The following is a 13,049-nucleotide window of genomic DNA, read 5'->3' as shown; positions in this document are numbered from 1 at the left end:
TCTATCTATCATTTTGAAGCTCTAGCTCTTCAAGAACGAAGGGTCCAAGAGTTCACATCAGTTGTACGTCCGCACGAAATCATTGCACATTGACTGACAGAGAAATGGTCTCAGATATAGAAAGAGTCAGTAATTTTCCATTTAATTTACTATTGGGCAGTGGTTACGACTTACCGAAGCAATTGTCATCGGGCGAGTAATCGTTGCTAAAAGGGATTAGCTTGTACCAACCAGAGCATGTCACCAACCTCATCTAACGTTTGAGAAGTGTGTTTGTAATTTCGCATGTAAGATTTACGTGGGTTGGTGGGAGAGAAGAAAAGCCAATCTCAGCCGGCTGTGAGCTCTCTCTGCCCCATGGCTCGGCATCAACGATGACAAAGGTAGTGCCATCCGCGCATTCATTGAGGGCTTTTGTATCCGAGATGCGGGATTCGTAGAGCTTCCGCCAGTGTTTCGTTTTGAAAGGTGGTCGTGGCTTGTAATGTATGTTTGGATGCAAATCTGGGCTTGGGAGTGTACAATTGAACTTGCAAGAAGAAATAATGTTGGAAGAAAAAGATGCGCCATCGGGAGAGGGCAATGGATCTATTTCAACACTGAAGGAGGTGCCGCCACCAGGTAAGAAATTCCCCCTATTCTAGAAAGAAACGGGTTCTAGAATTGTCGCTTAAATCATAAATATCCTGTGATATATCCAAAAAAAAAAAAAAAAAAAAAAAGGAAAGCATCTACTACAAACTCGCGTTCAACTCATGAATGTTGAAGCATAACTAGCCTGCTTGCTGATAAAAGTCAGCGTCGCTATAACGCCAAATACATATTATTCTCAGATGCACAGTCTACAGAAACGCTAGAAACGTAAGAAAACAACCGCATCTCAAGCTAATTGGCCTGCTTCAGCGAAGTTTTGACAGTGCAATTCGTCATCCTAGGCGGGCATATTGTAGGGCGCACAAGGCTCTTAAACACAGGCCCATTTGGCCCATCCTGAAAGTACGCCAGCTGAGGGATATTGAGAATCGCAAACTGTCGAACGTCTGTCAGGGGATATTCCTGGTCTCCCCACTGCCCAAAATATGTCAACCAGCTAACTGGCGGCTTGGCGTGGTTCTTGGTAGCCAGTGGAGTGAACTGATTGTTTTCTTCTGCTGAGCGTTTCGGATTAAAGTCAAAGGTGTAGTTATAAGCGTAAGCATTCTTGACCGGATCCCAGAGAGCACCCCGTGATGTGGTATCTTGGAGCAGGTTTTTAGGCAGAACAGCCTCCAGGATAGTAGAGAGATTCAAGTGACTCAAAGCGCCAGCAGGAAGGCCTGGTATATTCACTGAGCTCAAATTGACCGCGGGCAGCGGGGGCAGCGTGAATGGGATATTGTGAGATCCGTTCGTGGCATAGTTGGCATGGCCGCCGAACGATGAGAAAATGAGAGCCCTTTTGCCAATTTTCTGAAGCGCGTCGTATTTGAAAGCCTCGCCTTCCTCATGTTGGGACAAGAATATCTGGGTTGGCTTGCCGTTCACGAAGCGGACCACTGAATTTTCCCAGTCGCCAAGATGAAAGTCTTCGGGAACCCCAAGCACGTGCCCGCCGTTATTTAAGGCGAAGAAATAGAAGTAAAAGGCGTCGATAACGGAAGAATTGTCAGGGTGGGTTCGAAGAATGATGGCGCAGGAGACGGCGCCTACGGTCTCGCCTTGGGCATTTGGCTTAACACCATGTACCCAAGACGGCTCCCTCGCAAGATCTGTTACGTCTTCTTTGGCTGTCAGAAAGACTGATGTGTTACCAAGCTTATTGAGCTGGTTCAAGTTGTCGAGTGTCAGTGGACGCAACTTTTCGCCGACTTTGGTGAAGTTGACTTCGGGAACGGTGTTGAGTATCTGCTTGCCAATATCCGAAGGGAATAGGACTTCATTCTTATCGAGTGCGACGATTGGAGCTATGGAGCATTAATAATCAGCCTGGCTGAAAATCAAAACGAGAAGCTCAATATAAGCCTGTGCTACGCTTACCATAGTCAATAACAAAGTCTGGCACTTTTGGAGCTGCGGTGGCTGCACTGGCGGCCAGTGACGCCCCGACCAAGGCAAAGATGATGGTTCTCATGTTTACCTATTCCGCAAGAAAGTTTCACGATTCTCGGTCAACAGAGAATAGCAGAGTAGAGTGAGACATTTACGTAGATGGCATCTGCATATAGAATATATACGCAGAAAATCACTTCTGAAGCATACGTCATGTTACCTACGAGCTGCTATTGCGTCAAGTCTATCGAGGCACAGCTCCAAGTCATGGGTGAGATTGGAAATGGAAAATTGTAAGCCCGCTGTAAGCATCAGCGGGCTCACCCAAAGCCTCTTTTCCTGGCTTATATCGCTAATATGAAATCAGAAATAAGTCAAATCCCTTTATCCCAACTGCAGTTAGCCAGCACTGTAATCTCAAAGTCTAGTGCCATGCTGTTCGCAACATGCCGTGCTTCCGAGTCCCGATAAGATCAATCAAGATTCCATCTTGTAGCAGTAAACACAGGATGAAGCTATGCCTATTAATAGCAAAGTACAAGAATTTAGTACTATAAGCTAACAGTGTGGACCAATCATCTACATGCACTAACTGAATATCTTAGCAATCCTTCGTAGTAATGATCTCCGCTTAGTGTTTAGCACACAAAGCAAGACAATAACCATCAATACATGTAGTTGGCAAACGACAAAAAAGCAAAAATGAAAGACATACAACAGCCGGTGTTCGTCAGTGGTCGCCCACCTGACTACCAATCTGCCGGTTGGTGTCTAATCTATGGGGGAGCAAGACGGGAATCTGATTCACCAGCTGAACCTGGCCTGAGATTTTGCCATTTCCCGTTCTGCCCGCCGTCAAGCATATGCCCGTCTCCCGCTTTTCGCTTTTCACTTTACTTTAATATTCTGTTTTTTTTTACTGAGACCATTCAGAAGCACCTCTATCCAAACTTGACGGCGTAGTCCAATAGCACCTTGATCTCATGCTTATTTGTTAAAGCGACTTAAATCGCATCACTCGTAATGTAACGTAAATATTAGTTACTATCCTTTTAATCGCTCCTTTACTCCATCTCAATGGTGCCTGTAAGACTGATTAGAAACCCATTCTTGCATTCAGGTAGATTCCGCTTGCCGGACTAATTTCTATAGGACAGGGGAAAATAACTCACCGGGAGGCTTGCTTGTAAGGTCGTAAGTCACACGCGCGATACCCTCCACCTCGTTGACGATACGCGTCGAGATCTTCTTGAGCAAGGCGAAGTCAAATTCATAAGGCTGCGATGGCGTCAGTGCCGAGATTTTTTAACACTGATGGGAGATGGCGAGTTCTTACCTCGGCGCTCATGAAGTCAAGGGTTTTGACGGCACGAAGGCTAAAAGTCGAGTTAGCGGCCATTGGGGACTGGGAGTTGAGTTGAGAGCTGAGGGTAAGAGATGTGAATGGTCACGGTGTTCCAGATTCTACCACCATTCTCTTTCATTGGAGAAAATTGGCAAGTAGTAAACTGCCAAGCATGGGAGGAGATTCGTTGGAAAACGAATAATAAAACTTACATAGCAATGAATCCGTAAACTCGCGCGTCACCCTGAACACCAACAGCTGTGAAATTGTTAGTCATCAGAGTCGCGAGTGAGGTTTTCCAGAGATATTCCACGTTAGGCTAGAGCCAATGTGCGGCTGGAGCAGATATGGAGCCGAACACGTACCTCGGTCTTGACTGATGGCAACGTAGGCTTGGCTCATCTACTGGACGGTTAGACAGGTTCAAAGAGAGGAAAATACAGACTTCTCTACCTCGTCGTATATACCAGCTGCTCTAATCTCAGAGATAAAGATATGGTCGGCTGCTCTTGCGCACGCAAGTCGCTAAGTGATTATTGTTAGTATAGAAGGAGCAGTTGGTACTAGATGAACACTTTACCTGGTCTGTGATTTCTCCAAGGATGCGGATCGCGAGACCGGGACTGTTAATTTAGAACATTAGAGTAAACCATCTTTATGGGAGGCCAGAAAAACATACCCGGGGAAAGGATGGCGATTCACAAGGTCTTTGTGAATGCCCAGCTCGCGGCCAAACGCTCTCACCTCATCCTTGAAGAGAGCTTTTAAAGGCTCAATCAGTTTCAGCTACCAAAATCGTTAGTGAAATTTGAAACGCGGCGAAAATCCAGTCGGGGAAGATGGCCCGAGTAATTCGAATCAAATACCTTGAGAGTGTCAGGAAGGCCTCCAGTATTGTGGTGAGATTTAATAGTTGAAGATGGGCCTGGTTTTTTTGGTCAGCGTGGATATCTTTTTGACGACTTCAAGAAAACGCATTACCTTTGTAGGAGACACTCTCGATACTTTAAGATGAATAAGAAGTAAGAGTCAGTTTTTTCACGAAATAGGACCAATAGATCGAACATACATATCAGGGTATAGCTATAGCATCTGGTCAGCAGAATTCCAGAAAGAGATGGCAGTACATACAGTGCCTTGCAAGAACCATTCGACTGGGCCCGCATTGGGGGTGTCTTCGGCCTCCTTCTCGATCCGAAGGGCTTCTTGTTGGAAAAGATCGATGACTGCGATGAGGTTAGAGGTTTTCAAGAACAAGTAGAGAAACCTGGGGAAATAAACATACAGGTAGCTCCGATGATCTTGCGCTTCTTCTCTGGATCGTTAACACCCTTGAGGCGGCTTAGGAACAGTTCAGCTCCGTCGACAACGGTCAGGTTGATGCCGAGATGCTTGTCAAGAGTCTCTTTGACCTGTTCGCACTCGTTGAGACGCATGAATCCTGTGGGAAATATGATAAGTTTTCAGGCCACAATTGCAAGTTGTGCGAGTGCTTTCTTACCATTGTCGACGAGGATTGCGTGAAAGCGGTCCCCTGGATCTACGTTAGCCTCCCAATCACGAAAATGAGGGACCTTGAGGTCTAGAAACGAGTGAAGGGATGATTGAGCTAATGGAGGTATCAGGCTCAGAGGCGGGGGAACATAATCCATACAAGGACTCTTCGGCCGATGCCGTATCCCCACTTCACGCTGCACACACACCACAAGCCCAACCAAGGAGAATGGCTCTACTGCAAAGGAGAAAAACTAGAAAAGCATAGGGAACATACCAATTGCCTCTCGCATCAGCTTGGAGGCAACCGTCGAATCAACGCCGCCGCTGACGGCACCAATAACCTGAGCGCGATCGCCAACAAGGTGTCGGATGCTAGCAATCTCATTCTTGATGAAGTCCTTCATCTCCCAATTGGGCTGGGCTCCGCAGATCTCGGTGGCGAAGTTGCGTAGGATCTCAATACCACGGGGTGTCTACAAGAATCGAGTCAGATCAAGCTAGAATTGTAGTGTAGAGGCAAGGCTCAACTTACGTGTTCCAGCTCTGGGTGGAATTGGACACCTGCAAGAGTTTAGAATCAGCTGGAGGCTTGGAGTACAAATACGCAGGTGGGGCGAGGCGTACCATAGATGGGCTTGGTCTGGTGGGCGATTCCGGCGAACTCAGAGTTCTGGGTGCTTGCGATAACCTCAAATCCGGCAGGCAGCTTGACGAGCTTGTCAAAGTGACTCATGTAAGCTAAAACAGTATTAGATCCCATGGTTGAGCTGACGGTATGCTGGACGAGAAATCTCACCGTGCATCGTCTCTCCCAACCCAGCGAAGAGACGGTTGACGTGGGAGTCTCCTCCGTTGTGAATGGTAACATCGGCATGACCATACTCTGTGAAATCAAAATTGTTAAAACGCTAGTCCGGTTTATGACCACTCCATCAGGTTCACAAACCTCGGATTTTTCCACCAGCAACATTCTCAGAATCGATTCTCCAAGCAAGCTCCTGCAAAGAGTCGATCAGCTCACGTTCTGAAAACTTTGATCGTATTGTATCTTCGGCAATCCTCCAACTGCTCTCCGCAATCTCTGATGGCATGAGGTGAAGGCACAGACGTGCCTGGGAGTCATGATGTGGAAAAAAGCTAACAGTAGTCTCGGAGGGTTTGGAGATCAAGGGGTATCCATATGGGAGGCATTACCTGGCAACCGTAGCTAGACACATGGTATTAGTATCGGTATGACTCATGGGCAGTGGGAGGGCTCATACCAAATACCCAAGACTGGGACACCAAGGTCAAGAATGGCAGGATCAACATCTTGGGCATATTAGCATCAGTTTTTAATTGGCATAGAAAGGGACGTTTTACGAGGTGCGTCCTTATCGTAAACGGATGCTGGTCCTCCGGAAAGAATGATTCCCTTTGGCTTGAAGGGGAGATCGGCAAGCTTGGTGGTGCATGACAGCATTTCTGAGTACACTCGGACCTCATTTCTCAACCGACGGAGGATCAAGTGAGAGGTTTGTGAACCTAATAAGGAAACTAATAAGCATATTTGGCCATTGATTACGACTCTTGTAGATTGTCGGTGGTGATGCCGTCGATTCGGCGGGAGTGGGCTGGTGTTTGTCGTCTTATGGGACAGAATCGGTTTCGTAGATCAAAGGGACAAGAACCATGGGAACGGGCTTGACAGACCGAAATCCAACACGAGGATGGTCTGTTTCGCAAGAGATTAGCAATCAACATGCCTATATGGAACAAGACTGCCTTTTGCTCGCGCTCGTTGTTGTCTCTGACTGTGTCGGTACCACCAGTGTCACTTGGCGCAAGTGCCAGCCTGCCGCTTGCTACCCTCGTTGCAATTTGTAATCGAATGGTATGCGTGTATTTGAGTTTGCATGGTTAAATATTTTGGTTGTATTGGCTGAGGTTGTTTTGAGGACAAGTTTGTTCGAGATCATGACAGCTTCGGGCCCGGATGTTGCTTGGTGGTTGACATAGCGCTCGACACAGTCAGAGGCTCCAATGAACCTCGCGGAGGTGGCTTTCCGTTCTTTATGCTTCGAGAGGAGGATGCACGTACATCAAAGGTGTTATGAGGCGCCTCAGCCTCAATGTTTGCTGCCATCTTGAATGTTTTGCTCGGGTGCGATTTCGGAGTTGCTGGTGAGTCTCGAGGTTGCGCCAGAGAAAAAGAGAGGCAGAAAAAAAAAGTCTTGCTTGCGCACCCAAATCTCTTATCGGTGGGGCCGCGAAAGGCACAAAAATTCGTGGTGGGGGCGGGGCAGTTGACGTCCGTCTTATCTTATCGGGCATTCCTTTTCAGGCCATCCCCATTAACTTGAAGAGACTACTAGTAGGTAGCCCTCTTGACTTGATGTTTCGCAATTGCTGCGCCATGTTTTAATTTCATACAGAGACACTATAGAAAGAGATATCCTCTCCAGGTTGAATACCTCCGTTGCTACTAAAGAGAGGAACTTATACGAGTAATGTACACAGTCCGATATAGCTACTCTCTTGCGTAGATCGTCGAGCCACTACTTGCCCTTAGAGAGGACAAGCATCTTGGAACACTACCGGTGGCGGATGGACTTGGCGTCTTATCTACGGCAAACACAACAAACACAACAAACACAAACACGCGCCTCTGAAACAAACAATTCCTGCTCTTCAAGCCATACCAACAACAATAAAAGCACCAGAACTATGATCATAGGCAGTCCCTGGGTGCACATTCGCTGCACTTGAACAGGAGCCAGTTGGGTTTGCAAAGCTCACCTCGCATTGGCATACTGGACTTAACTCTACTAACTGTACACCACACCAAATTCCTGTCATTAACCCAGAACCGAGGTTTGATGTGGCTCATATCACGGCTTCGGTCGATCGGGGAACGATTGACTGGGAGCAAAGTACAGAATGTTATTCTTTGTCGACTACAGTCGATACGCCAGACTCTAGAACAGAGATGCAACATGAAAAGGTATTATAACAAAACAGGCATCACGTTCCTGCGTTGGCTTACTAAGACAATGGAAACGTGGCTAAGAGAGGTGGAGAGGCAAGGAGTCTTTTGTGAGAATTCTCTCAGGGATGTTTTGCCCTCTTCGCTCTATAATACGTCTCATCCTCTAGACGACATGATGATGAATGCTTTATTTGTGAAGATTCGTCAATACGAGCATATGTGGCAGGAGGTAGCTGGAAAGGGCGAGGATCCTAGCCTTGTTGCAAAGCCCCAGTTGACATTAGAAGACTTGGTCTCCATCATCCGACAATGTCCGTTGATTCAAGAGGATAAAAATTGCGAGCATTTGACGGCGAGTGGCTCCTGGAAAATCTCGGCAGAAGATTCGTTTAAGCCGAAAGCAGTGCTTTCAGATCAGCACTTGATGTTCGTCTATCCCATTGTTTACCGCCTGTGAGACAGGCCTGCTTTGACGGCGACTCAAAGACGCTCAATTCTCTCCTCTATAAACAGGAAAATCCGAACTCTTCAACAATTGATGGCTGCGCCATATTCCATTGGCTATTCAATGCTAGATGACCTTGCTGCCGTGGCGGAAACCTTGAAGTCAATGTTTGCCGAACCAGTTACTCTTCACGTAGATCTACCGTTCTCATTCCTGCGGAAGGCTCACGATCAATGGCCCCTACAATTGCGGCCTGAGACCGTACCTTGTGTCAATGGTTTTACTTCCTACCCCAGCTAACATTATACCTTGAAATCCTTGTACGAAAACAAAGAAAGATGAAAGTAAATTGAGTAAGGAGCTGTTTAATTCTTGCTATGCTAGTTATCTAATCTTAATATTTATTCAAAGATAAGGGAAACCAATTAAATGGGGAAAACCTTATCAAGACTTAGATATCTTATAGCCATTCTGTTCCTATGAAATATTAATACCATGGTACTACATTAACTTTTATCCTATGACGGAACACATACCGAGATTAAGCAGCACACACACACGTGCTCAAACATGTAACGCCTGCTACGCAAAAAAGGGTGTCTCCAGAACAAGCACAATAGGTATCCTCGCAAATATTCGTATCGCTCAGCCCTGCTTCACAAACAACATGTGCCTGAGCTGAGCGAGCCCCAAGTTCATTCTTAGCCTTGAGAGAACTAATGTCTTCATTTGTTTCGAACAATGCTCCATGAGTAGTGCAGAACAAGGCTGCTGAGAGCATTGTGCCGATTGCTAGAGTGATATGCATTTTGCTAAAAACGTTGGTTGCAAATTGGCTGATGAGTAGAAGGTTGGAGTTGGTGGAAACAGTGTATAGTGAGTGAGATGAGGCAAGACTGAAGAGAGAAGACTGAGGTTTTCTCATTACTTATAGTTTTCTTTATATGATCAAATCAGGTTCGCTGGCTGATAAACCAAAGAATCTAAAGGATTCCTCTCTTCCCCTCTTCCTAGTCCTTTCCGAGTGATTTCGTAGTATTTCTTGATGCTTTCCAATCCTATGAATATGTTCTCATCAATCCTATTGGATTGACTACAACAGAGCTGCTAAAGGATTACTCTCTTCCCCTCTTCTCAATCCTTTCCGAGTGTTTTCATAGTACTCTTTGATGCTTTCCAATCCTATTACTACATTCCAGTCAATCCTATTGGATAGTCTACAACGGAGATGTCATTAATTCAGGGTCGCTGGCTTAAAGGATTCCTCTCTCCCCCTCTCCCCAATCCATTTCTAGTGTTTTTGTAGTATTTTTCAATGCTTTCCAATCCTATTAATATGTTTTCATCAATTCTATTGGATTGCCTGCCACAGAGATGTAATACAGGATTATAGAATTCGACGCTCTCGTCAGAATTACGTTTGTAAGAAATCGACGTAGTTACAGATCAGGCTAAATCAGGGCAGACAATACTTTCATCTTCCATTAGCCAAATCATAACGTACGATAGGAATTCCCAAGGCAACCCTCCACCGTCGCAGTCACCGAGAGTGGTCGCATCTCGGACAAGATAGTCCACTTATGTGTGTAAGATAATATAATAAGTGCCTACAATAGCTCTTGGCTGTAAACGTACTTTCTCATCCGATTGGCTACACACAACCTGAGCGCGACCCTCCTTAATCCTAAAACCTCTTAGGGTTAGCTTAGTTACCCAAGAGTGCCGACGAGCCGATGAGAGGGAAAATCTTCCTTCAATCAGCTTGGGCTCGTCTGGAGGTGCAAATTCTGGCATGAAGAGATGGTACATGAATTTGCCCTTATTCATGATGTGATTGATAAGGCCATTTCAGATATAGGTCAATGGCGATGTATTTTGATCAGCATGGTATTTGAGTTTTCGTATTGTGGATGAAGTTATCGATAGGACACAATGCTATGTGGCTAGACTCTCGATGCTGCTAGAGCTGGAGTCTTTGGTCAAGACACTCGCCTAATTAAACCAGCCCGCTGCACAATATGTGATAAAGAAGAACACGAAGCGTACTTAGCAACGGTTGAATCATCAATTGCTATGGAACACATGAGCCAACCGCTCTAGGATGGCTTGCTCGACCCATTAAAAGGAACGGCCGGGTCAGCTGAAAGGGCAAACCTATTACAGGACTCCCTATGTTCAATCGCCGAGGCAGCGTGGCCTACAATATCAACCGTGGCAAAGTGAGCTCGAGGGTCGGATAATATTAGATACTCTCTAGCAAGAGTGCTGACGGACGAGGGCAACGTCCTGGTGTAATTCATCAAAGTTTCGTATCGCTTTTTGCCTGCTATGCGCCTACAAGTGAATGCTAGTTGCGCCTTTCTAGAAAAATCAGCGAAGTGTTGACCAAATCCTGTGCCACACAAATGGCTCCTCGAGTCAAGTATCATCAAAACACTACCCCACATCTTATCAATGCTAATCAAATGAGACATAGCTATCAGTACGAGCATGATCAGTATTGGACAAAAGAAGTTCAGGCCATAGGAGTCAAATTGCGAATCGATGCTTTGTTCAACGCTCATTGAGGAGACTCCAACCGGGTATGAATTGGCTCGGATTCCAAAGACATACTTGTACCATTGCAAAGTCAAACATCAGATATATCAATTGTGGGGTAAATGCATGCTAAAAACTGATTCGGGAATTTAGTTGGGATTATTTGCCTTTCTTTCGCATAAGACGCAGCAAGTGCTTACTATGGTTGCCCGTCCAGAAGATCAGCAGCCATAGCTTATTGAAGCTGACTCGGATATGTATATTTCTACAATGCCTCTAGGAAAAGTCCCATCCCCGTTATTCCTCTTGTTATGAGAAACTTTCTTATAATATCAAGGAGATTTGCTGCGCTATTTGCTTGAGATGTCTAGCAGCATTCATGGACTCCTACAACTTGCTGATTATACAAATTTCATGTTGCAATCATGGCTATCGTCAGCTCTCTAGCAGGACTATGTCTCGCAGCTATAATTTCTGCATTTGTATTCCGATATTCTTCATCTTATTCAGTTTCTGGCGTGCGAATTCCTCTCGGTTCGAAGCTGCCGCGCGGTCCTAAAGGTATGGTCTTAATGATACAGAGAGCATAAAATTACGAATAAATATACTGACAGAAATTTACAGGCGTCCCAATTCTGGGAAATCTGCCTCAGGTGCCTCTTACACACTCATGGCTAAAATTCAAGGAATGGGCAGGTCAGTATGGCCCGCTCTACAGCCTTTCTCTGGCAGGCAACCGTCACGTCGTTGTGTCTACCGAGAGAATCGCCAACGATCTCCTGCGGGGACGAGGCAACATTTACTCCAGCCGGCCGTATTTGCCCATGAGCTCCGGGCTCCTCAGCCACAACTTGCGCCCTGTTTTGCTCCCGTACAACGATCTCTGGCGCAAAGGACGTAAGCTGATGCACAGTCTCGCGTCGGAATCCGTCGCGCCGGCATACGAGCCAGTTCAGCTGCGTGAATCTTTCCGGCTGTTGAAAGACCTATTAGCAGACCCAAACAATTACGAGACGTGGTTTGAGCGCTTATCAGCCGGTGTTGTTCTTCAGCTGGCGTATGGCAAAACAGTCGAGACTGGCGACGAGCCAATCGTGAGAGACATTCTGGAGGTCGTGCATACCCTTGAGCGAGTCATCTCTCCAGGCGCATACTTGGTCGATACGTTTCCTGCTCTGATGTGGCTTCCAAAATGGCTGGCCCCATTCAAACGCGAAGGAGACCGCCTGCATAAACGAGAGTTGAATCTGTTTCGCAAGAACATCGAAGACGTTCGGGCTGAGATTGCCAACGGGGACCAGACGCCCTCTTTCTGCAGAAGCTGGCTTGAAAAGGAACCTTCTTTCGGCTTGAATACGGATGAGGCGGCATATGTGATTGGCACCATGTTTGAAGCGGGTGCAGGCACTACAGCTGCTGCTCTGATGTCTTTTATGCTGGCCATGGTGCATCATCCCGAATGGCAGCGGCGTCTGCAGCAGGAAATCGACGCCGTAGTCGGAAACTCACGTCTCCCTAACTTTGACGATATACCTCGCCTCCCAACAGTACGGGCAATTGTCAAGGAAACCTTGCGGTGGAGGCCAGTCACTGCCGGCGGTGTGCCGCATCAACTCATCAAGGACGACGTCTATGAAGGCGTTTTTCTTCCAGCGGGAACGAGCATTCACCCAAATCAATGGGCGATCCATCGAGATCCTTCTCTCTATCCAGATCCAGAGAATTTCCGCCCCGAGCGCTGGCTGGAGCCCTCTTGGCCGACGTACCGCGAGCCTTTGACCCAGTTTCCGAATCTCCAAAATTTCAGCGCCTTTGGATTCGGTAGGCGTATTTGTCCAGGCCAAGCCATTGCAGAACGAAGCTTGAACATTGCAGCTGCTCGTGTCGGCTGGGGTTGCACGGTTTCGAAAATGAAGGGCGTCGAGGTTCCGTTGTACGACTATACGGCTGGCCTTAATGTGCAGCCTAAGAGGTTCCTTTTTGAGCTGGAAGCGAGGGGAGATCACATCATGAGGCTGCTAAGAGAGAATGTCTAAGGCAGCGGAGGGTCTGCCAGAGCATGAAGCTGGGCATGATATCCCGTTGGCTAGGAGGAACTTGTCGAATTGTTTGGGCGGAAAGCACTGCATCCGAGACTATAGCGCCCAAGCGCATGAAACAATCATGTTAATCTATCGACAGAATGCTAACTGCAACTGGAAGCTTGAAAATGTTGATAGCATCACGGG

At 46.7% G+C, this 13,049-nt stretch overlaps 3 protein-coding genes across 3 annotated transcripts; 1 reads left to right on the top strand and 2 right to left on the bottom strand.

Moving 5' to 3' along the window:
* Positions 1–885: 885 nt before the first annotated feature.
* On the bottom strand, positions 886–2,110 carry TGAM01_v209580 (hypothetical protein; the record flags this gene model as incomplete). The annotated part of the gene is made up of 2 exons (XM_018800863.1): positions 886–1,943; positions 2,017–2,110. 2 exons carry the CDS (start codon positions 2,108–2,110, stop codon positions 886–888), a joined length of 1,152 nt encoding a protein of 383 aa, XP_018665695.1.
* A 982-nt stretch (positions 2,111–3,092) lies between these two features.
* TGAM01_v209579 (GMP synthase) lies at positions 3,093–6,332 on the bottom strand (the record flags this gene model as incomplete). The annotated part of the gene is made up of 22 exons (XM_018800862.1): positions 3,093–3,112; positions 3,201–3,306; positions 3,365–3,404; positions 3,586–3,631; positions 3,739–3,775; positions 3,827–3,898; positions 3,954–3,996; positions 4,053–4,159; positions 4,240–4,298; positions 4,355–4,377; positions 4,443–4,456; positions 4,505–4,599; positions 4,659–4,814; positions 4,875–4,955; positions 5,145–5,343; positions 5,403–5,431; positions 5,495–5,608; positions 5,667–5,753; positions 5,817–5,982; positions 6,065–6,077; positions 6,133–6,181; positions 6,233–6,332. The coding sequence occupies 22 exons, from the start codon at positions 6,330–6,332 to the stop codon at positions 3,093–3,095; spliced, it is 1,656 nt and encodes a 551-aa protein (XP_018665694.1).
* Positions 6,333–11,246: 4,914 nt separating this feature from the next.
* TGAM01_v209578 (cytochrome P450) lies at positions 11,247–12,857 on the top strand (the record flags this gene model as incomplete). Its single annotated transcript, XM_018800861.1, has 2 exons — positions 11,247–11,382; positions 11,446–12,857. The coding sequence occupies 2 exons, from the start codon at positions 11,247–11,249 to the stop codon at positions 12,855–12,857; spliced, it is 1,548 nt and encodes a 515-aa protein (XP_018665693.1).
* Positions 12,858–13,049: the final 192 nt, after the last annotated feature.

Source organism: Trichoderma gamsii, assembly GCF_001481775.2.
Source record: "Trichoderma gamsii strain T6085 chromosome Unknown Scaffold_48.2, whole genome shotgun sequence".
Classification (NCBI taxonomy): Eukaryota; Fungi; Ascomycota; class Sordariomycetes; order Hypocreales; family Hypocreaceae; genus Trichoderma; species Trichoderma gamsii.
This window is presented reverse-complemented; position numbering and strand designations above follow the sequence as displayed.